Source organism: Jaculus jaculus, chromosome 1 (assembly GCF_020740685.1).
Source record: "Jaculus jaculus isolate mJacJac1 chromosome 1, mJacJac1.mat.Y.cur, whole genome shotgun sequence".
NCBI lineage: Eukaryota > Metazoa > Chordata > Mammalia > Rodentia > Dipodidae > Jaculus > Jaculus jaculus.
The window spans coordinates 30,955,983-30,978,753 of NC_059102.1; the positions used below are offsets into that span (position 1 = coordinate 30,955,983).

The 22,771-nt window shown below is 49.5% G+C and overlaps 1 protein-coding gene across 4 annotated transcripts in view; it reads left to right on the plus strand.

The window, feature by feature from the left end:
* The window catches only part of Sh3pxd2a (SH3 and PX domains 2A), a 256,313-nt gene that overhangs the window by 61,027 nt on the left and 172,515 nt on the right, over positions 1-22,771 (plus strand). For all 4 annotated transcript variants that reach the window (XM_045142193.1, XM_004659376.2, XM_045142194.1 and 1 more), the window contains one exon: positions 21,415-21,490. In XM_045142193.1, coding sequence (XP_044998128.1) covers positions 21,415-21,490 — 76 coding nt within the window. The remainder of the gene's footprint in view (positions 1-21,414; positions 21,491-22,771) is intronic.

The window sequence follows — 22,771 nt, forward strand, 5'->3', positions numbered from 1 at the left end:
AGCCCTCATCCACCCCTCTTTGTATGACCAACAGAAAAGTTGGTAGGGAGATGGGTAGGGGTACAGGGTCTCCTGCCAAGTTGAAGGGAAGGAAGCTCTTTAGTGGTGGCCAGGGTGTGTGTGTGTGTGTGTGTGTGTGTGTGTGTGTGTGTGTGTGTGTGTGTGTGTGTGTGTATGAAAACTCTAAGGTTTCAGTTGTTATCAAGTCACCCCCTTAATACCTCCTGAGGAGTGGCAGCTCAGTGCTGGGCACCCCGGGCAGTTCTGGATACTACAGGGAAGAGGCAGGCTGATAACCACCCTGGCCTGAGTGGGAGCCCTTAGCTGGTGGCAGAACCCCGGAATGGCAGAATGCGCAGAATGGGCATTATCCCATGAGGGTCCTGTGGAAGCCAGGGCCAAGGGGCCTGCGTGCTGGGGCATCCCATCTGGCCTGTGCGGGCAGCTCCTGATCTGAGACCCGGAGGTCTTGGCATCCTACTTTCTTCCTGACAACAGTAGCAATCATTGGTTTTGCTTTTTTTTTTTCCCCCTAGCCCAGGCTGACCTGGAACTCATTATGTAGTCTCAGGGTGGCCTCAAACTCACAGTGATCCACCTACCTCTGCCTCCCAAGCGCTGGGATTAAGGGCGTGCATCAACACGCCTGGCTGGTTTTGCTTTTGACTCTTGGGGAAGTAGGCACGTGAGACAGCCAGGGTCAGTGATGGGAACCGAAGTTAAGGGCTTCTCTGGTGGAAGAAAGAGTTTGTTCATTCTTCTGAGAGTAGTGAGCTCCAAACCTCAAGCTCCCTTCCAACAAATGACCACCAGGGGCTGGATCTCAGCTGCCCGCTGGTTTTAGACTCTGCAATCCCGGGGTCTCAGGGGTGCTTGTTCAGGTGGGATCACTGTAGGAGTTTTGGGAGAATCGCAGCTGCTTGCTTTATAGCCTTAGGTTAGCTGGAGCCAGAGAAGTTAAGATTTCAGATTCTCCAGGGACTTCTATAGTTGGGTGACCTCTGGCTGTCCAGAAAGGGGTGTTGGAATTCCTGTTGTCAAATCTCTGTGTGTACCCAGTGGGATAGGAGCTGGGATGGCAGGTTTGGGCCATCTCTTCCTACGGAGCCTAAGCCATTTCCTGCCCTTTGGGAGTCCTGTAGTTGTATCTGCTTGACAGTTGTCATTGCAGAACCTGCCTCACGGTGGCTGTGAGATTTTAAGCAGGAGACTCCCTCAGGCCTGATGCAGCAGCACAGCATGCCTGTTATGGGGTCATGCATGTGACCTCGAGACTCTCTGGAGAAGGAAGGGGCTTCAGGTGTTGTGAAGTGCCTGCCCAGCTGTAACTAGGGGAAGTTTCCAGCCCTAAAAGAGACATGGGCGCCTCTACACTGCAGTGAGTGAGTGCTCTGGGGCTGGCCAGGAGACCGCCTCGGTGCCAGCCAGAGCTTGGCCCTGTGTGCTAATTAGGGAGCCTTCATGTGGTGCCCAGCTGCAGAGTGGCCAGTTTAGCCTGACTGGAATCGCTAGAGGACTGGGGAGATGGCTAGACGGCAGCAAGTGCCCCCCCCACCCCCGCCAGGTTAAATGGATCACATTCAGATACACAAAAACAAACAAACAGAAAGCCAGGAAGCATGTGACTGGTGTCTGGGCAGCCAGGGGGATGCTTGCAGAGGTGGCTCCGCATGGGACAAGCCAGCCATTCTTCCCACTGTCTTTCCCAAGGGCATCTCCGGGAAGGCCAGCGCCTCACCCATCCCCAAGGAGACAGGCTTCTTCTATCCTGAGATTTTGAGAGCCTCACTTCTCCACTTGGAGTCATAAGAAGAGGAACCCCCAGTGGAAATGTGGGGACACCCCCTGCGCGTGCCCCTGGGAGATGGTGGGGCGTGTCTGCTGCTCCCTCCGCTTAGCAGTACAGCAGGGTGGGACCAAGGCAGAGAGACTGGGCCAAAGGGCCAAAGTTGCATGGGGGGCTCAAGCATGCAACTTCCAGCCACTGTTATCTAATTTGGTATAAAGATTGCCACTTCCACAGGGTGCTATGATGGCCAGTGTAGGCTGTTCTCTTCCAGCGGAGTGACCCCTGGGCCGTGCTATGCAGGGGACTGACAGCGTCCTTTTTTGCTTCCTCTCCTTCTCTGGCCTAACACAGCTGCCCAGGTCTCAGCCACCTGTTCCATGGGCTGATCTCTCCCTTCCCGTGCTGACTAGTCCCTCTAGGTCCTTGCCTTGCCCCCTCCTGTCCCTGTTAAAAAAATAACCTAGCAGTCAAGCTGGAGAGATGGCTTAGCGGTCAAGGCGCTTGCCTGCAAAGCCAAAGGACCCAGGTTCGACTCTCCAGGACTTACATAAGCCAGATACACAAGGGGGTGCACGCATCTGGAGTTCATTTACAGTGGCTGGAGGCCCTGGCATGCCCATTCTCTCTCTCTTTCTCTCTTTCTCTCTCTCTCTCTGTCTACCTGCCTATTTCTGTATCTCTCTCTCTTTCTCTCTTTCAAATAAATAAATAAAAATATTTAAAAAAATAACCTGCTGGGCGTGGTGGCACACGTCTTTAATCCCAGCACTCAGGAGGCAGAGGTAGGAGGATTGCCATGAGTTCGAGGCCAGTCTGAGACCACATAGTGAATTCCAGGTCAGCCTGGGCTAGAGCGAGACCTCAAAAAAAAAAAAATAAATAAAAAATAAATAAATAAATAACCTAGCAGTAGGCATTTGTCCAGGATACAAGAGTGGCTTTTGTAGCATCAAGCTGGCCCTGACTTCCACCCCCATCAGCAACCTAGTCAGGAAGCTTCTGGAAGAAGTTTACAGGACTTTACCTCTCCCAGCTAGTGGCAGCTTTCTCTGGTCCCAACTTCTGCCAACAACTTGAGGTTTGTGTTGGCGGGGCGGGGAGGGGGGGGAGAATGGGGAGGGATGAGGAGGCAAACATTTGTACAGCACTTGTCAGAGGCACATCGCTGTCAGCAATGGGGCTGAGGGAGTGGAGATAATTGGAATATAAGCTGATCTTCAGGACAGATGACCTGTCCCACTGGACATGCCAGTAGGTGACCTTCCTAAGTGTCATGGCTCGTGTCACAATTGTGCCTCTACCTCAGCATGTTCAGCTGACCTCAGCAGACCCAGCGGCTGTCTGAACCTTTCTCTGAAAGCTTGCTTTTCCCATTCTCCTCCTTGCTACTCCTCCCCACTGTCCTTTCCCTTTGCTTCTGTTCCCTGTCCCTTTCCTCTCTCGGTCACTGCCCTAGCTGGCCCCGGCATGGCCGCCTCACCCTCAGCCTTCTTCCCCAGTCTCACCAGCATTGTAGGCTTGCTCTACACTGCAGTCAGCTCTCCTTTCCTTTCTTTCTTTCCTATTTTTGTTTGTTTTCAAGGTACTGTATCACTCTAGCCCAGGCTGACCTGGAATTTACTATGTAGTCTCAGGGTGGCCATGGTGACCCTTCCTACCTCTGCCTCAGCTCTCCTTTTCTTCCTTTCCTCCTTCCTTCCTCCCTTCCTTCCTTCCTTCCTTCCTTTCTTTTTTTGTTTATTTGTTTTATTTGAGGTGCAGTCTCATTCTAGCTCAGGCTGACCTGTAACTCACTATGGAGTCTCAGGGTGGCCTCGAACTCTCGGTGATCCTCCTATCTCTGCCTCCCGAGTGCTGAGATTAAAGGTATGCACCACCACGTCTGGCTTCTTTTCTATTTTTTTTTTCCTTTTCTATTTTTTTATTTAAAGTTTTATTTATTTATTTGAGCGAGTCAGCAGGAGAGAGACAGACAGAGAAAATGGGTGTGCCAGGGCCTCCAGCCACTGCAAACAAACTCCAGATGCATGCGCCACCTTGTGCATCTGGCGTACGTGGGGTCCTAAGGAATAGAACCTGGGTCCTTTGGCTTTGCAGGCAAATACCTTAACCACTAAGTCATCCCTCCAGCCCTCTATTTTTAAATTTTTACTTATTTTAGAGCAAGAGCGAGTGAGAAAAACAGAGAGAGAGAGAAAATTGGTGTACCAGGGCCTCAGCCACTGCAGTGGAACTCCAGACGCTTGCGCCACCTGGTGCGCATGTGTGACCTTCTGCTGTGTCACCTCTGTGCGTCTGACTTACATGGGATCTGGAGAAGGATCAAACGTAGATCCTTAGGCTTCTCAGGCAAGCACCTTAACCGCTAAGCCATCTGTCCAGTCCCTTGCTTATTTATTTATTTATTTTTGCTTTTTAAGGTAGGGTCTTGCTCCAGGCAAGGCTGACCTGGAATTTGCCATGTAGTCTCAGGGTGGCCTTGAACTCACAGCAATCCACCTGCCTCTGCCTCCTAAGTGCTGAAATTAAAGGCGTGTGCCACCACACCCAGCTCCTTGCTTATTTTTTAATTTTGGAAGTTTGTAATGCCAGTGTGAGCTACATGGTGAGACCTTGTCTCAAAAGCAAAAAGAGGGCTAAGGGGACGGCTCAGATTGTAAAGTGCTTGCCAGAAAACATGAGGACCCCAGTTCAGATCCCAGCACCCACGTGAATGCCACATGTGGATTAATGTGTAATCCCAGTGTTTGGGAGATGGGATACCCTTGGGCAATCTGGCCAGCTAGACTAGCCAAGTTAGTGACTTTTGGGTTCGTTGAAAGGCTCTGTCTCAATAAATGATTGAGGAAGTGATTAAGGAAGATGAATGTTGACCTTTGGCTTGCACACACAGGTGCACACATGTGGACCATACAAATATGAATGTGCATGCACACCCCACACATGTACAAAAAGAACAGTTTTCAGTCTTGCAGAATATGCCTAGAACCTGTGGACCTCCAGTCCAGAGTCAACACATGTAACATTTTGTTATGTTTGCTTCATAGATTTTTGAGCTCACCCATAGAAATACCTGATAAGTGAATGTTAGATTCTCTTCCTCCTGCTTTGTGTGGATGGGGGCAGTGCTGGAATGTTCTACTGAGCACATGTACCTAGAGGTAGGGTTCTGGAGCCTGAGAAGAGGCTGTGGCAGGGAGTTCTGTGGGGTCAAGGGTATAAAGACAGAATTTTGTCGATCATGCGCAGAGTCCATGGGTCCTGCTGCTGTGGCCCCTGGGGTCTAGAGCCAGGGAGGACCCAGCTGGAAGGAAGCAGGCCTGTGCACTCCGATGCCCAGCGAGCCAGATCCCGGAGCAGCCAGTGCCTCCTGGCTTTGCACTGCCTCCTATTTCCACACCTCGGCCTAGGTGGCAAGCCACCCCCCATTGCTGGGTCAGCCACAGGGCAGGGCGGCCACCGGAGGGGTGACCTGCGGGTTGGGCTGGAAGTCACCCAGCTCTGCAGGGCTGTTTTCCCTGGGGCACTCCTCAGTTCCCTGGCTGGAGTCAGGTTTCCCCCCCAGTCAGGAAAGCTTTGCTCCGGGGAGCTGCTGCCCAGCTGGGAAGGCGGGCGCTGGGGGCGGGCCTTCCTTCTGTGCTGCTTGGAGAGGCTTCCCCAGGCTACTCCACCTGACTTTTATTTTCACCTGGGATTTCTGTTTTTCCATCTGGGCTCGATCTTGTGCACAGGAGGATTCAAGGCCAGTCGGGACGACCACAGCTGTCTAGCTGTCCACTGGCCAATCCCAAGCAAGTTGGATCTTCCTCTCAAACCTCCCTCAAAGTGAGATCGGTGTACTCACTCCATCTCTAGCCACTCGGCTTATACCTGGTCATTTTTTTTTCTTTTTATTTATTTATTTATTATTTTTTTTAAATTTTTTTTTCTTTTCTTTTTTTTTTTTAGGTATTTTTTTGTTCACATTTGTTTATTTGAGGGTGACGGAGAGGGAAAGAGGCAGATAGGGAATGGGCACGCCAGGGCTTCCAGCCACTGCAAAGGAACTCCAGACACGTGCGCCCCCTTGGGCATCTGGCTAACGTGGGTCCTGGGGAATCGAGCCTCGAACCAGGGTCCTTAGGCTTTACAGGCAAACACTTAACCGCTAAGCCACCTCTTCAGCCCTTACACTTGGTCTATTCTGTCACCTTCCACCTGGTGACCAAGATGCCTCTTCAGCGGCCCCTCACTCTCATGTCTGTAGTCCAGGTTTCCTGCCAATCATAATGCTCCTTTCCAAACACATCAGATTGTCCCACGGCCTAGCTTATAACCGTCCTCAAAGACTTGCTATCTTAAAAAACCAGATGCACAAAGTGGTGCGTGAGGCTGGAGTTTGTTTGCAGTGGCTAGAAGCCCTGGTGTGCCCATTCTCTCTTTCACTTTCTGTCTCAAATAAAAATAAATAAACAACAACAACAACAAAAACCTAAATTAAACAAGCAAACTAACAAAAACAGTCAGGCATGATGGTGCACGCCTTTCATCCTTGCACTTGGGAGGCAGGGGAAGGAGGATCGCCCTGAGCTTGAGGCTATCCTGAGAGACCACATAGTGAATTCCAGGTCAGCCTGGGTTAGAGGAAACTCTACCTTGAAAAACAAACAAACAAAAAAAAAAAAATCACCAAAACAGGAGCTGGAACAGATGGCCCAGTGAGTAAAATATTTGCTGTGCGAGTGGGGAGGATTTGAGTTTGGATCCTCAGAACCCGTGTAAAGTTGGACACGGTAGTTTGTGTCTATGATCCCAGTGTTCATTTGGTAAGATGGGAGGAGCAGACAGGAGAATCTCTGGAAATTTACAGGCCAGCTTTCCTGGTCCACATAGCAGTAAACAAGAGGCCTTGCCTCAGCACAAGGTGGAAGGGGAGAACTGAGACCCAAACTGGTGCTCTGCTCTCCACACGCGCTCTGTGGCGTGAATGTGCCTGCAGTCTCACGCGTGAACACACACATACAAGAACACACAAGGCAATCTCATAATGCTTTAAGTAAGCTCACCATTTTATCCGTGGCTGCATTTACAGCCCGCCCCAGCCACATGTAGGCCATGGTTGAGCTCCTATGGTAGAACATTGAAGGATAAATAGGAAATTCCTCTTCTCCATTCTTTTCTGCTCCTTGCCTCTGTCCACGTGCCGTCTTTGGTTGGAGCTGGTTAGTCCTAGTCCTCGGTGACCAGGTGAGAGTTTGACCTGGTGGGTTTGGACTCTGTGTGAGGAACACACTTCCAGCATCTCCCAAGATGTCCCATGGATGGCACAGGCCACCTTGGAGAATGGCACACTTGAAAAGCCAGACGTCGGGAGCGTTGGCAGCTAGATGAGGAGGAGGTGACTTTGTGTCTTCATGTGGAACCAGGATCTCAACTTGTGGTTCATTTACCTATGGAGACTTTTTAACTTCTTTTGTTGTTTGTTTCGAGGTAGGGTCTCGCTCTAGCCTAGGCTGACCTGGAACTCACTTTGTAGTCCCAGTCGCTCATGGCAATCCTTCTACCTCTGCCTCTGGTGTGCTGGGATTAAAGGCATGTACCTGTATACCTGGTACCTATGGAGACTTTTAAAGGTCACCTGGCACAGTGACCTCGGCCTCTCCAGTGCTTCTGGGTCCCAATGGACATTCTTTGTTCTGTGCATGCGCTTTGGCGGATGGGGCTGGTAGGAACTGGGGGAAGGATGGCTTGTTCTGTGCAAGAGTTCCTTTATTTAGGGATTGCTCTGGAGAGGGTGTTCTTTGGAGGGATGCACATTCTGCCTTGTTGTTTCTCTTCCGATGGGAGAGGCTTTGATCAGGTTCTTTTGTGTTAATCAGGATAAGCCAACAAACTCAGTGACCTAACATCAGAAGCATTCATTTGCCACTCATATTCCAGACCACTGGAGGCCTGAGTCCCAGCCAGCTTTGCAGTCTCCATCCTCCATGTGTTTGGCTAACAGCTACAGAAGTCGAGCGTGCTGCACTGAGGGAGAGTTTTACAGGCTGTGCCTGCAGGAAGTGGACCTCACCCTGTTGAAGTTCCAGTCACAAGACTCCCTCCTGTCAGGGAGGCTGGGAAGTGTGGTGTGGTGGTTTGATTCAGGTGTCCCCCATAAACTTAGGTGTTCTGAATGCTAGGTTCCCAGCTGATGGAGATTTGAACATCAACACTTCCTGGATGCAGTGTACTGTTGGGGGCTGACTTATGTGTGTTATAGCTAGCTCCCCCTTTGCCACAGTTTGGCACCCTATCCTGTTCCTGTTGTCCACCTTATGTGGGCCAGGGGGCGATGTCACCCTCTGCTCATGCCCTCAGTTTCCCTGCCATTGTGGAGCTTCCCCTCAAGCCTGTAAGCCAAAATAAACCTTTGTTTTTCCCCACAAGCTTGGTTGGGTGATTTCTACCAGCAATGAGAATCTGACTGCACCAGTAAAATGGTACCGAGAGTGGGGTTGCTGCTAGACACCTGACTGTGTGGCTTTGGCCTTTTGGAGCTGATTTTCAAGAGGAATATGGGAGGATTTGAAACCTTGGCCTAAGAGACACCTTGCAGTGCTTTAAGTATAGCTCGATGGACTATTCTGGTCAGAATTGAAAGACCTGGAATGTAGTAAGAACCATGGACTGTGAGGTTTGGCTTATGAGAATGAGAAAGAGCTTTGCTTGGACTGGGCTAGAGGCAGTCTGTGTGAGAAGCTTGCTGTTATGACCATGTCCTGAGAAGTTGTTCAGGGTTGCTTGGCATAGAAATGGACTGATGTGAGCAGAGGGATATGGCATAGAAAGAAGAATCTTTGGATGAACTGCTGCCCATTCAGCTGCAATTGAGAGATTACAACCTTTGAGATTGGGCTATCTGACCTGCACTGGGGCAACAGGAAGAATGTAGACTCTTTTGAAGGGGCCTGAGTGCTCAGGAGTGTCCTGTTCTTCAAAGTCTGCTTTATCCCCCACCCCATTAACAAATTGGCACCCTGCCTGGTATTATGGACTATAAGAAATGCAGGAAAGCTAGGCGTGGTGGCGCACGCTTTTAATCCCAGCACTCGGGAGTCAGAGGTAGAAGGATCACCATGAGTTTGAGGCTACCCTGAGACTACATAGATAATTCCAGGTCAGCCTGAGCTAAAGTGAGACCCTACCTCGAAAAACGAAAAGAAAAAAGAAAAAAAAAATGCAGGAAAGAGCCAGGCATGGTGGTACACACCTTTAATCCCAGCACTCAGGAGGCAGAGGTAGGAGGATCGCTGTGAGTTCGAGGCCACCCTGAGACTACATAGTGAATTCCAGGTCAGCCTGAGCTAAAAAGTGAGACCCTACCTCAAAAAACAAACAAAAAAAAAAAAAGCAAGAAAGAGAGGGTCATTGAGTTTGCAACACAGTCTTCCATTTTGGATATGGCCAAGGGCAGTGTAAAGCAGGTTTGCTGGACACCTGCATGGAGACCCCATGGGGCCATGAGGATGAACTGTGGCTTGCAGTAGAGACCGAGTGTAGATACTGGGACCATGAGATGGCTGCTTAGGGGAGGTGATCTACTCAGGTCACCATGTCACTCATGCAGGTGGGGGAGGTGATGTCTGAAGTCACCATGTCACTCATGCAGGTGGGGGAGGTGATGTCCTCAACTCACCATATCACTGATGCAGTTGGGGGAGGTGATGTCCTCAAGTCATGCAGGTAGTGCTCCTGGCCCGCTTTGTCCTTTGCCTGATCCACCTGAGAGCACAGGCCTTCATGGCAGCTTCTGGTGCTTTGATGAAGCTCTGCAGCCCTTGCTGGCTTCTAGGACTTCCCTGTGCTCTCGTGTCCTAGGAGACCTGGTTGGAGCTGACTCCCACTCCTGGGCAATGAGAGCTCTCGTAAGGTTTGCTGACGGTGGGGTGGACTCTGCCTACACCACTTCTTTGGCCTATTTTTTTCTTTTCTTTTTCTTTTTTTACAAGACTGAGAAAGAGAGCTTTAAAGCCTGGAAGCACCACGACCCATTTGTAACGGAGACAACAATGGAGGAAGGGTACCCCTGGACACAGGAATGAGGGCGTCTAGGAGGTTAGCTGGTCATTCACATGTTTCCCTCCTTTTCTTCAAACGGGCCCATTAGAAACGAGCCCTGGGATCTCACAGCCATGGACACCAACCTGGGCCTGAACCACTGAGGGATCCGTTTGGCTTGAGTCGTGCTCTTCGCCCTCAACCTTGACCTCAGAGTGGCCAGGGCACTTTGGGGACCAGAGTTCTGGGCCAGTTGGAGGATGAGAAGAATGAAATCAGCCCGGGACAGGGATGTGGCTCGAGTGGAGAGAAGGTTGCCTTATGAGCTCCTTTTGTCCCTTCGTCAGGGCTTCTTCCTGTTTTTGGATGTCCTAGGAGGTTGCTGTGGGAGAGGGGCTCACTAGCAGCTTTTAAAGTAATTTAGATACCTTGGGAGGGGGTCTCTGCCCAGGTTAAGGGATAGCTAAAGACCCCCTAGAGGAAGCAGGGTGACTACACCCAGGATACTGCTAGCAGACATTCCTTCCATGCAGACGCCATGCTCCAGGGGAGTGTCGCCACCCACACCCTGACCTGGCACCAGGATTTCTCTGGCCATCTGTCCCCCACACGGATGTCTCTCCCCCTCTTCTCTCGCCTGTGCAGCAGCCAGATGTGTCTTTCTGAAAGTCCACTTTCCTAGTGTTCCTCCTCTGCTTAGCATCCTCCAGGGATTCCCTCTTGCCCAGAGCAGGAAGTCTTAAGTTCCCCCAGTCAGGGCCAGACCTTTCCATACCCCACCCAGCACGCCCTCGCTTTACCCAGCAATAGGCTCTTTCGGCCCTGAGCATTTTCCTGGGAGCGGTGGTTGAGGAGGAGCCAGTGAGTAAGGCGCTGGCTCCCTTCGGTGCTGGGAGCGCAGGAGGCATCACTCTAGTCCTGTAGTGGGGCAGCCACCGCTCAGGTTGTATGCGACCTGGGGAAGCTCCGCTTCTTCTTCCTCAGAGCCAGGCCTAAAAGCTGGCTGAGTCCAACTGCCATCATGCCCTTCCCTCTGTGCTAAGGGAACAGACGTGGCACGAGGGCCATCTTAGAAAGAGAAGGGCTGTGAAGCTGTGGGTGAAGAGTCCTAAAAGCCTTCCAGCCTTCAAGGGTAAGGGTGCCTGTGCCCAGCCGATGACCCTACTCAGCGTCCTGAAAGCTGAAAAGGCTGTAGACAGCGTCAGAAACGAGGCGACAGCGCGGACTTATTTCATCTTAACATTGGTCAAGGGCTGACAGTAAGCCAAGCCCTCTCCTCTAGTCCATACACCAGTGTGTAGGGCCATTTTTCAATTTTTATTTAATTTTGGTTTTTCGAGGTAGAGTCTCACTTTAGCTTAGGCTGGCCTGGAAGTCACTATGTAGTCTCAGGTTGGCCTTGAACTTACAGCGATCCTTCTACTTCTGCCTCCAGAGTGCTGGGATTAAAGGAGTGTGGCCCCACACCTGGCTAAATTTTTTATTTTTATTTATTTGACAGAAAGAGGCAGAGAGAGCTGGGCGTGGTGGCACAGGTCTCTAATCCCAGCACTCGGGAGGCAGAGGTAGGAGGATCACCATGAGTTCAAAGCCAACCTGAGACTACATAGTGAATTCCAGGGCAGCCTGAGCTTGAGTGAGACCCTACCTCAAAAAAAAAAAAAAAAAGAAAGAAAGAAAGAAAGAGGCAGAAAGGGGGGAGGGAGGGAGAGAGAGAGAAGAGAGAATGGGCATGCCAGGGCCTCCATCTATGCCAAAGGAACTCCAGGTGCATGTGCCACCATCTGCCTTACGTGGGTCCTAAGGAATCGAACCTGTGTCCTTTGGCTTTTCAGGCAAGCACCTTAACCACTAAGCAGTCCCTCCAGCCCTGTGGTGGTATTTTTATTCATAGCTGCTTTACAGATGAGAGGACATGGTCACAGGTTAAGTGAGTTGGCCCAGTCATGCAGCAAAGGCATGGGATGCATGAGATGAGCCCACTGGGGTAGGTTGCACAGAGTTGAGGGTAGGCAGCGTGCTTAGGCACCTTCCAGCCACCAGAGACCCAGTCTCCTAACTTGAGGAACAGCCTGGAAAGCATCTTTCGCTTCTTCCCTCTTGGTGTGTCCTGCACAGGTGGCCTAGGCTACACAGTGTTAAACGGAACACACATCTTGGCTAGCTCCCACACACCAGCTGAGCTTCTGGGAAAGCCCAGAGCCTCCACCCTCAGGCTGGCCCACACATATCAGCTGGGCAGCTCCCTGGGGTGTCCTGGACACTCACAGCCAAATGGGACCTGCCTCCTGCTATCTGCCCCTCATCCTCCTACTGCCTCCCTGACTCGGGTGGAGCCTGCGAGTCCCTATCTTATAGACAAGGAAACGGATTCATCCAGAGCTGCCTAGCTCTGCACCATTTATTCTTCTTCACATTAAAAAAAAAATGTTGTATAAGGGCTGGAGAGATGGATTAGCCATTAAGCGCTTGCCTGTGAAGCCTAAGGACCCTGGTTCGAGGCTCGGTTCCCCAGGACCCACGTTAGCCAGATGCACAAGGGAGCACACGCGTCTGGAGTTCCTTTGCAGTAGCTGGAGGCCCTGGCGTGCCCATTCTCTCTCTCTCTTTCTGCCTCTTTCTCTCTCTGTCTGTCACTCTCATATAAGTAAATAAAAATGAACAAAAAAAAAGCTGGAGTTATTATGGAACTTCCCCTGGATCTGTAAGCTTCAATAAATATCCCTTCCTCCATAAAAAAAAAAAAAAAAAAAGGGCTGGAGAGATGGCTTAGCGGTTAAGTGCTTGCCTGTGAAGCCTAAGGACCCTGTTCGAGGCTCGGTTTCCCAGGACCCACGTTAGCCAGATGCACAAGGGGGCGCACGCGTCTGGAGTTCATTTGCAGTGGCTGGAAGCCCTGGCGTGCCCATTCTCTCTCCCTCCCTCCCTCTCTCTCTCTCTCTCTTTCTCTCTGCCTCTTTCTATCTCTGTCTGTCACTCTCAAATAAATAAATAAAAATGAACAAAAAAAATTTTAAAAAAAGAACAAAAAAATGTTGTTTAGCACCACTATGAGCTCAGGAAGCGCTGTGGTAGAACATGGGCTAAACTGTTACTTTTTGGTCTGGGGAGATGGCTCAACAGGGAAGAGTGCTTTTGCTGCAAGTGTGATGAAAGCCTGAGAGGGCCTGAGGTTACCTACGTTTGATTCCCCAGGACCCATGTAGACAGCTGGGCATGTTCATAAACACGTGCATCCATGTAACTGCACTGTAACCCCAGTACTGTTGGGAACGGGGCCTGGGGAACCACTGGGACCTGCCAAAACCCCAGCTCTGTGGTCAGAGAGAGACTCTGTCTCCAAGAAGTATGCGGACGCAGGATAATGAAGGACCCTCCAGTGTTCTCCTCCGACCTCCGCATGTGTGCACGCGTGTCTATCTCTTGAGAAATCTCCTTGAGTTTGGACATCATATTAGTGGTGAATATCAAATTTAAGTTTTTGAAGCCGGGCGTGGTGGCGCATGCCTTTAATACCAGCACTCGGGAGGCAGAGGTAGGAGGATCACCATGAGTTCGAGGCCACCCTGAGACTACATAGTGAATTCCAGGTCAGCCTGAGTCAGAGTGAGACCCTACCTTGAAAAACAAAACAAAACAAAACAAAAAATTAAGTTTTTCCTTCCCAATCTCTCCCATCCCTGATATCCTCCTCCCCATTAAGGATTACAGCTGGGCTCTGCACTGGCTGGGAAACTTTTTGGTTTGAGACAGGATCTTATTAAGTTGTCCAAGCTGCCCTTGAGCTCACTTTCTCGTCCATGTAGGCCTTGAACTTGTGATCCTCCTGCATCAGCCTCCTGAGTAGATGGATTACACCAGGCCCAGCTTCTTTCCCAGTTTCTCTGTTTCTTTTCTCTTTGTGCTAATTAGTACAATAAAAAAAATGTAGATGAAGAATGTGCACAAACTATATTGAAACTTTCAGAGCATTGTTGAGCCAGTAAAAGATGTGAATGGAGCTCCCCGTTCATGGATTGCTGTTGAGATAGCTCTTCTCCCTAAATTGGTCTATAAATTCAATGCCGTCCTCCCCACGCCCACAAACAAACAAACAAACAAAAAAGTCCCAGGAACTTTTTGTAGAAAATAACTAATCTAAAATGTCTTTGGACTGTAAAGGATCTAAAGTGACTAAAACACTTTTGAGAAAAAAGAAAAGCTTTGATTTTAAGACTTATTATAAATCTATAGTAATCAAAAGAGGATGATGAGCCAGGTGTGGTGGCGCACACCTTTAATCCCAGCACTTGGGGCAGAGGTAGGAGGATTGCCATGAGTTCGAGGCCACCCTGAGACAACATAGTGAATTCCAGGTCAGCCTGAGCTGAAGTAAAACCCTACCTCAACCCCCCCCCCCCCAAAAAAAAGAGGATGATATGTGGTCAGGAAACAGCATGAAGTTCAGATGTAGACTGTTACATTTATAATTGATTATTATTATTATTATTATTATTATTATTATTATTATTGTGTTTTTGAAGTAGGGTCTCACTGTAGTCCTAGTTGACCTGGATCTCACTCTTGTAGCCTCAGGCTGGCCTCGAACTCACAGTGGTCCTCCTATCTGTACCTCTCTAGTGCTCGGATTGAAAGGTGTGTGCCACCATGCCTGGCCCTTATACTTGATTTTTTTTTACAAAGAAAGTAATTTGGCGAGCAAAGAAGTCTTCTCAACAAATTCCTCTAAAATGATAGGGTATCTGTGTCTGAAGAATGAGTGTTGAGGTTTAATGTCAGATTTACTTTGAAAGGAGAATTCTACTGAACTTCTCTTGCCCTAAATATAGGATTTGCAAATAATGTCTTTAGAGGTGCCATTCAGTTCCTTCCTAATCTATGGTTTATATACCTTCATATCACATGGGTTCAACAAAGATGCCAAGCTATTCAAGGGCAAAGGGTTCTTCCTCTAGGCCAACAAGATAAAGAGCCAGTTGTGAGACTGAGGATGGACGATCTAGGAACATAAACCGGAAGTGCTGTTGGAGTTCTAAGGAAGCAGGTGGGGCCTCTGGGCTTCCCAGATTGGTTCTCTTCTAAGACAGTGAGCAGAAGAAAATGGAGAAGTACGTTGAAGGTCCAAGGGCTGACTTTAAGAACATCTGCTTCTCCTGCGACAGCCTTCCAAGCACTGGGATTTCAAGTGTGTGCCACCACGAGTAGCTTGCATCTAATTTGTGTCACTGGCTGTGATGTTTGCTGATGTGTCCCTTGTATCCCACACAGGAGCTGACAAGTTCTCAGTAAGTGGGTTGGACAAATTAATTCTGAGGCTTCCCCAACCTCTCATGGGCCCCCAAATTACAAGAGCCTTTCTTGGGAATTCTAGGTCAGAGAACCCAGCAGCTTTCTGAAATCTTCCTTTTATTATTCTCTAGCTAGAAATAAAGATTAAGGTTGGAGCATTGGGGTGCAAAGGCAGGTTCCCTGGGAACACTTCCCTTCCATCCTGTGAGGAGGGGGTTACAGATGTGTCCCCAGCTGGGTGGGGCCCTTTCCTCTCTCCCCAGTGTTTATTGTTGCAGAGCCCTGCCCAGGGAAAGCTGTCGAATCAGCTTTCTCTGGCTGGAGCCAGCTCTTGGAGCCAGGCTGTCCTATATCTCTGACACTACCCACCCCTTACGTAAACAGTCCAGTGTCCTTCACACAGTGCTGAGATTCTGATGTGGTTGCAAGCCGCTCCATTCGCCAGGCGCCTCTCAATCCCAAGAATGACCCTGGCAATGGGACCTGCTTTTCATGTCTCTCTTCCTCTCTCTCCCTCTCTCTTTTTCCAGGGTAGGGTCTCACTCTAGCCCGGGCTGACCTGGAATTCACTATGGAGTCTCAGGCTGGCCTCGAACTCATGGCGATCCTCCTGCCTCTGCCTCCCAGGTGCTGAGATTAAAGGCATGAGCCACCACGCTCAAAACCTGCTTTTCTTCCAGCCTGATCCGAGACCTTGCTGGAGTGACAGGAACATCCACTTCCTGCTTGCAAAGGAGGCCTCAGCAGAGCTGAGGAGCGGGCAGAGCCTTCCTTACTGCTCCGCATGCAGGTTTCTTCTTCATTGAAGGCCTGGCCAGGCCCCTCTAGGCGATGGCCTCTCAGCTCAGGCTTTCCTTTGTGGAGCCCAACCCTACACCTTAGGCCCTGGGCAGTCTGCCTGCCCTTGAAGGGGTTACATTGGCATTGAATATCAACCATGGGCCCACTGCCCGCTCCCTTGCCATCTTGGGCTCGGATGCTGAACCATGCAGCCCTGGGAGCCCTCTTGCTGCTAGCGTCACACAGAGCGCTCTCTCGGCTCTCCTGAGTTGCCTTTATTTGGTTTGTTCTGGAGTCTGAGCCGGGCTTTTTGCTTCCTTTGGAAGGTGCCCTGTAGGCACAGAAAATGTCACTGGCAGCTGAGCTTTCTGTTCCCTTGGCCAGGGAACTACAGGGATGAGTGACTGGAAAGGCCAATCCCGAGGTGACCAAGTTCCACACCTGGTGGCCAGTAGGGAGAAGGCCAGCTGGGGGTGGGGAGAAGGCCTCATGTCTCTGGAGAAGAACTATTTTTTAAAAAATTTATTCATTTATTTATTAGAGACAGAGAAAGGTCTGTGGGGGGGGGGGGGAGAGAGCGGGAATGAATGGGCACGCCAGGGTCTCTGGCCACTGCAAACAAACTCCAGACTCATGTGCCACCATGTGCGTCTGGCTTACGTGGGACCTGGAGAATCAAGTCTGGGTCCTTAGGCTTTGCAGGCATGTGCCCTAACTGCTAAGCCATCAGGAGAGGAACTATTTTTTATTTTTTTAAATTTTTATTAACATTTTCCATGAATATAAAATATATCCCATGGCTGGAGAGATGGCTTAGCGGTTAAGCGCTTGCCTGTGAAGCCTAAGGACCCCGGTTCGAGGCTCGGTTCCCCAGGTCCCACGTTAGCCAGATGCACAAGAGGGCGCACGCGTCTGGAGTTTGTTTGCAGAGGCTGGAAGCCCTGGCACGCCCATTCTCTCTCTCTCCCTTTATCTGTCTTTCTCTCTGTGTCTGTCGCTGTCAAATAAATAAATAAAATTATTAAAAAAAAAATTAAAAAAAAAAAATATATCCCATGGTAATTCCCTCCCTCCCCACCCCCACACTTTACCATTTGAAATTCCATTAGGAGAGGAACTATTGATCTAGCAGATGGTTTTATCTTGGCCTTGGGGTGGGGAAGGGGACTTGACTAAGCCAGAAGTGTATCAGAAATATACCAAGAGGAAAGTTGGCTGTGGAAGGAAGGCAGAGGTAGGTGAGAGGTTCCAGCAAGGTATATCCCCCACCAGGATTTTAACTCATATCTGCTTCTTTTGCTCGCCAGACTATCAGATGACCCTGCCTTTCAGGGGGTACTTAAACCCACTAAGGAAATTCAGACTGCTTTGGCAAAGGCTGTGAAGCCTAGGTATGGGAGCTCTTTGAGGCACCTCGCCAAGGGCTTGTATCTAGAAGCATACATCTGTGCTTTTGAGGGAAAATGAATGAAGCACGGATGTTCGTTTTACCCTGATCCACTTCTAGCACCGCCTTCCCTGGGCACTGCTGGTGCACTCAGAATCTTGGTTCTGAAAGACGATGTTGGAGTCAGAGAATGTGTGAATGGTGTGATTGACAGAGCGGAAGAGAGATTTACGTTTCAATAGCCTTACTCACGTTCTGGAAAGATACAGGTGCATGTGGTAACAGAAGAGGTGGCCACTCCATGCCTTGTCCTCAGATGTCTCGATGCCTCTTCCTCAGACACCTTGTGGAGCCATTGCCTGAAGAAGGCCCCTGGTCTGGCCTGTGCACAGTATTATCGACCTATTCTCAATACTATAGAAAAGGTTCAAGGCAGTTATAAATCAGCATAGAAGGCAAGAAAGAAAAAAAAACCCAAAACTTTCAAGAGAATATGTTGGCATTAAAGAAGCATTCAGTGATCCATGATACAAACACATTCACTATAATGTTATAAATAGTGAAAAGTCAGAAACAACCTAAATAGCCAACAACAGTGTGATAGGTAAATAAACTGTGTGCCGTGCAAACACTGAAGTCCCATGTCATGATTACAAATGCCGATATATGGTTAGAGAGATGGCTTAGCAGGTTAAGGCGTTTGCCTGCAAAGCCAAAGGATCCAGGTTCAACTCCCCAGGACCCACGTTAACCAGATGCACAAGGGGGCACACGCACCTGGAGTTCGTTTGCAGTGGCTGGAGGCCCTGGCACACCCATTCTCTATCTGCCTCTTTCTCCTCCTCTCTCTTTCTCTCTTAAATAAATAAACTTAAAAAAAAATTTTTAAAGCATGCTGATATAGCCAGGTGTGGTTGTATATACCTGTCATTCCTGCACTTGGGCAGTTAAGGCAGGAGGATTACAGCAAGTTTGAGGTCAGGCTGAGCTACACAGTGAAACCTCGTCTCAAAACAGCAACAACAGAGAATGTGGATATGACACGGGGCTGAAGCTAGGTGGTAGAGCAAGTGTTTAGTATGAAAAAGATTCTGGGTTTGTCTGCAGCACTGCCGTGCTGACGTGAAGGTAGTCACTGATGTGGGGAAGTGCTTATTATCTGGTATAGGAGTGCTAGTGAGGCAGGGCTGGAGAAATGGCTTAGCAGTTAAGGCACTTGCCGGCAAAGCCAAAGGACCCCTATTTGAGTCCCCAGCACCTTCGTCCCCAGGACCCACGTAAGCCAGATGCACAAGGTGGCGTATGCATCTGGAGTTCCTTTACAGTGGCTGGAGGCCCTGGCGTGCCCATTCTCTCTCTCCCCTACCTCTCTTTCTTTGAAATAAATAAATAAAATATTTTGAAGAGTACTAATGAAACGATTTTTATTTATACATATGGAGGAGTGCCTAGAAAGACACGTGTATCCCCAAATATTAATGCTGGGCTTTTAGGGGGACAAAATATGAGTGATTCTTTTTTCTTTGTTAGTTTTAATTTTTCTTTGATTTTTTTTTTTTTTTTTTTTTTTGGTTTTTCGAGGTAGGGTCTCACTCTGGTCCAGGCTGACCTGGAATTAACTCTGTAGTCTCAGGGTGGCCTTGAACTCATGGCGATCCTCCTACCTCTGCCTCCCAAGTGCTGGGATTAAAGGCGTGCACCACCACGCCCGGCCTTGATTTTTGTTTTCTTGAACTCATTTCATAGCCTTGAACTCTTGGTTCTCCTACCTCAGCCTCCCACATGCTAAGATTACAAGTGTTCCACCATACCTGGCTTCTTTTACCTTTTTTGACCCTTCTTTGCTTGTGTAATTTCTAGTTTTTCCTCAGTGAGACCGAATTACCTAGGTATCACAAAAATGGAATGTACAAAAATAGAATATGGAGGAGGAAAATGGAAATTCTAGCCTATATAATTTGTTCTAAAATATATATCACAGAGCTGGGTGTGGTGGCGCATGCCTTTAATCCCAGCACTTGGGAGGCAGAGGTAGGAGGATCACCATGAGTTCTAGGCCACCCTGACACTCCATAGTGAATTCCAGGTCAGCCTGAGCTAGAGTGAGACCCTACCTCAAAAAAACAAAAAAAAGTATACATATATATGTATATATATATAATATTACATATTATATATTATGGGCTGGAGAGATGGCTTAATGGTTAAGGCACTTGTCTATGAAACCTAAGGACCCAAGTTTCATTCCCCAGTACCCATAAAAGCCAGATACACAAGATGGCACTTGCGTTTGGAGTTCATTTACAAAGGCTAGAGGCCCTGGCCTGCCCATGTTCTCTCTCAAATTAAATAAATAATATTCATTAATATATATTAAAGAAAATAATCCAAAGTACGAGTTATGATATGATGACCCATCCAACAGCTGCATTGACATGTAGCAGGGAAATATTAAATGCTTGAGAGTTGAAGTTAGAACCTTTAAAGTCATGAGCCAGCTTTTGCTAAACACCCGTTTGCATGAGGCGAAGTGAAAGTTAATTATGGTGCAGTCTCTGTCTTGTTTGGAATGGAACCCACCGATGACTCCCTTTCTATGTGGGTTCTAAATAGCCCGTGTAGATTGTAGTAATGATTGTCTAAGAGACAGTCCTAAGATCACGTGTTAGGGTCGGATAGATGAATAGATACATGTGCACGCGTGCACACACGCATACACACACACACACAGAGCCTATACAGCACCTCTTTTCATCATCTCCAGTGCTGACACCTTGGTCCAAGCTGTTTCCACCGTATGGCCAGCAACACAGTGTAGCCGCAGCAGGATCAGAACATGTCAGTGCTCATATAAAACCCTGCAGGACATCAGGGTGTACCCGAAGTCTTCACATCCTCCGCTCCCCAGGACCTGGACCATCCTGCCTCTCGCTTCTCCTTGCCTGCCCCTTTGCCCTGGCTCATGCCACGCCACACACAGTCCTTTTACACTTCCTGCTCTCTTTTCTGGAATACTCTCCTTTGCTGGCATGCCTTCCTGTCTCACCTCTCGCGGGTGGGTCTCAGTGGAATTGTCCCTGAATTGGTGAGACCTTTCTCAACAACCCAAATAAATAACCAGTATCTTGCCTCAATCCCTTAACTGACTTCATTTTTCTTCATAGCGTTTATCCCCACTGACATATTTGATGTAAACTCCCCAAGGACAAACAAGGACTTTGGCTGTTTCCTTAAATATCCAGTGTCTGTAGTAGCTGTTCTGTGAATATTGGAAGGCTGAAGGAATGAATGGACTTTAGATAGAAAGGACATATCCTCATGCTGCCCAAGAGGCACCTGAGGCCCAACTGAGAAAGGCTTCTTGGCTTGCCCAAGGTCACAGCTTGCCAAGGTCCTAGCTCCAGCTGCTGAGCTGAGGCTCCAGCCTGCACCTCGGAAGGAAGATTAACCACACACATAGGGCCCCTGGCCTTGTCCACTCTGCCACCTGTGTGTTTTAACAGTCCGCACAGAATCTAAGCCCAGAATAGCAAAAGGCAGGTTGGGGACGGGGACAGTTGTTCCTCCAGGATCCGGGAAACTCTGTCAGTGGGTCTGTCCCTGGAAAAACAGTCGTGATCCCAGGGTGGGAAGGAAGAAGCTGAGGAAGGGGGTCTTCCAGCAGTGGGGGCAGCGAGATAAACAGGCTTTTGCAATTAAAATAATACCTGGGTCTGTGTCTGCAGATTCTGGGAGGTGGGTGGTCTGTCTGAAGGATCAGGTGGGGCCTTCCTGTCTTCCTGGTCTGGGAGGGTTTGGGATGGCCAGTGACTGAAGGATTCATCCCGCAGACAGACCACGATGGAACTGGGCCTAAACAAGTACCTGGAACCCCCAGCCTGGCCTGCTGGTCCCCAGCCCAGCCCAACTGGGGCATCTCCAGACCCCTCCCCTCCCTGAGATGGTTCAGACACACCCCCCGCCCCATGCGTGGAGAGCTCCAGCCTCCTCCCTTTCATGGCCCATGTGGTTTGCTAATCATCTGTGAAATGAGGGATTTCAGGCACCACTCAGCCATGTGAGTGTGGTGGAGCAGTGATGTGGGGATGGAGGGGTGGCCAGGGCCGTTCAGTCTTCTGAAGCCTGTCTATCTGTCTGTCTGGTTCCGCAGATGCAGCTTCTGGATAAGTTTCCCATTGAAGGTGGCCAAAAGGACCCCAAGCAAAGGATCATCCCCTTCCTCCCAGGTAAGCTCGGGTGGCCCCACCGAGGGTTAGGAGGGACCTAGAGAAGAGCCATTTTCCGCACACGTGCCGAAGCCCTATGTGAAGTTTGTGTTCCTGTCACGGGATGGCAGTGTCTGGCTGGTGTTGGTGATGGAGAAAGCGAAGGAAGGGGCTGGGGGCGTGGCTCGGGCGGCAGAGTGTTTTCCCCGCGTGTACCAAGCCTTGGGTTCTATCCCCAGCGCCAAGCAGACCAGGTCTGTAATCCTAATGCTTGGGAAATGTATGCAGGGGGATCAGAAGTTCAAGATCATCCTCTGCTACATAGAATTTGAGGCTAGCCTGGGCTATCTGAGACCCTGCCTCAAAGACAACAAACAGAGAAAAGGAAGCAGGAGAATTTGAGAGCATCGAGGGAACCCCGGCTTAGCTCGCTCATCTACTAGGCACATCCTGGCGGAGATCTCACAGAAGCCGTGAATGCTGACATGGGGTACGGGCTGGGGGATGTCCAGGTGGGCCTGGCCTGCCTACTGTTCAGGTCAGCCTGCAGATTTGAAAGGTGTTGAGAGGCCAGTGTTCCTGTGGCTAGAGACAGTCTCCTTTCCTTAGAAGCTAGCCCCAAGTGGTTCTTGATGCCTCTTAGGGGGACAGACAGGGTAGAGAGCAGCGCTTGGAGGAGTCTGTGAGTTGGGTCAACTAGATGAGACGAGGGAGTCAGTTCAGTTACTTACATTTGCATATCATCAAACCCTGTATGAAGGTTGTTAGGGGGCTTGTCCTTAAGAAGGCCTTCTAGAAAAAGATGATGACATCAAATGAAAAGAGAGACTGATGGTGGGAGGGAGGGGATATATATGATGGAGAGCAGAGTTATGAAGGGGAAAGTGGGGGAAGGGAGGGGAATATCATGGTTTGTTGTCTGTAAGTATAGAAGTTGTCATTAACACACACACACACACACACACACACAAAGGCCTCCTAGAAAGAAAAAAAAGAAGGTCTCCTAGTTGTTTCCGTCTGGGCTGGGACTTGACCTTAGGGATGAAGATACACTGTGCTAGACCACCAGTGTCTGAGGCTGAGGAGCCCAGGGCAGGAGAAGATACAAAGCCCACATGGGACAGGCAGCTCTCAGCAAAGTGCGCCCGGGAAGTAAACTGCTGTGAGTTGGGGCAGGAAGGAGAAGTGACTCCAGGTCTAGGATGTTAGGGGCGTGGGGCGGGGCAAAGGAAGGGGACAGGCTGTCCACACCGCGCCTCCTAGCTCACATTGTGTGTGGGAGGAAGAAAGACACACGCACCT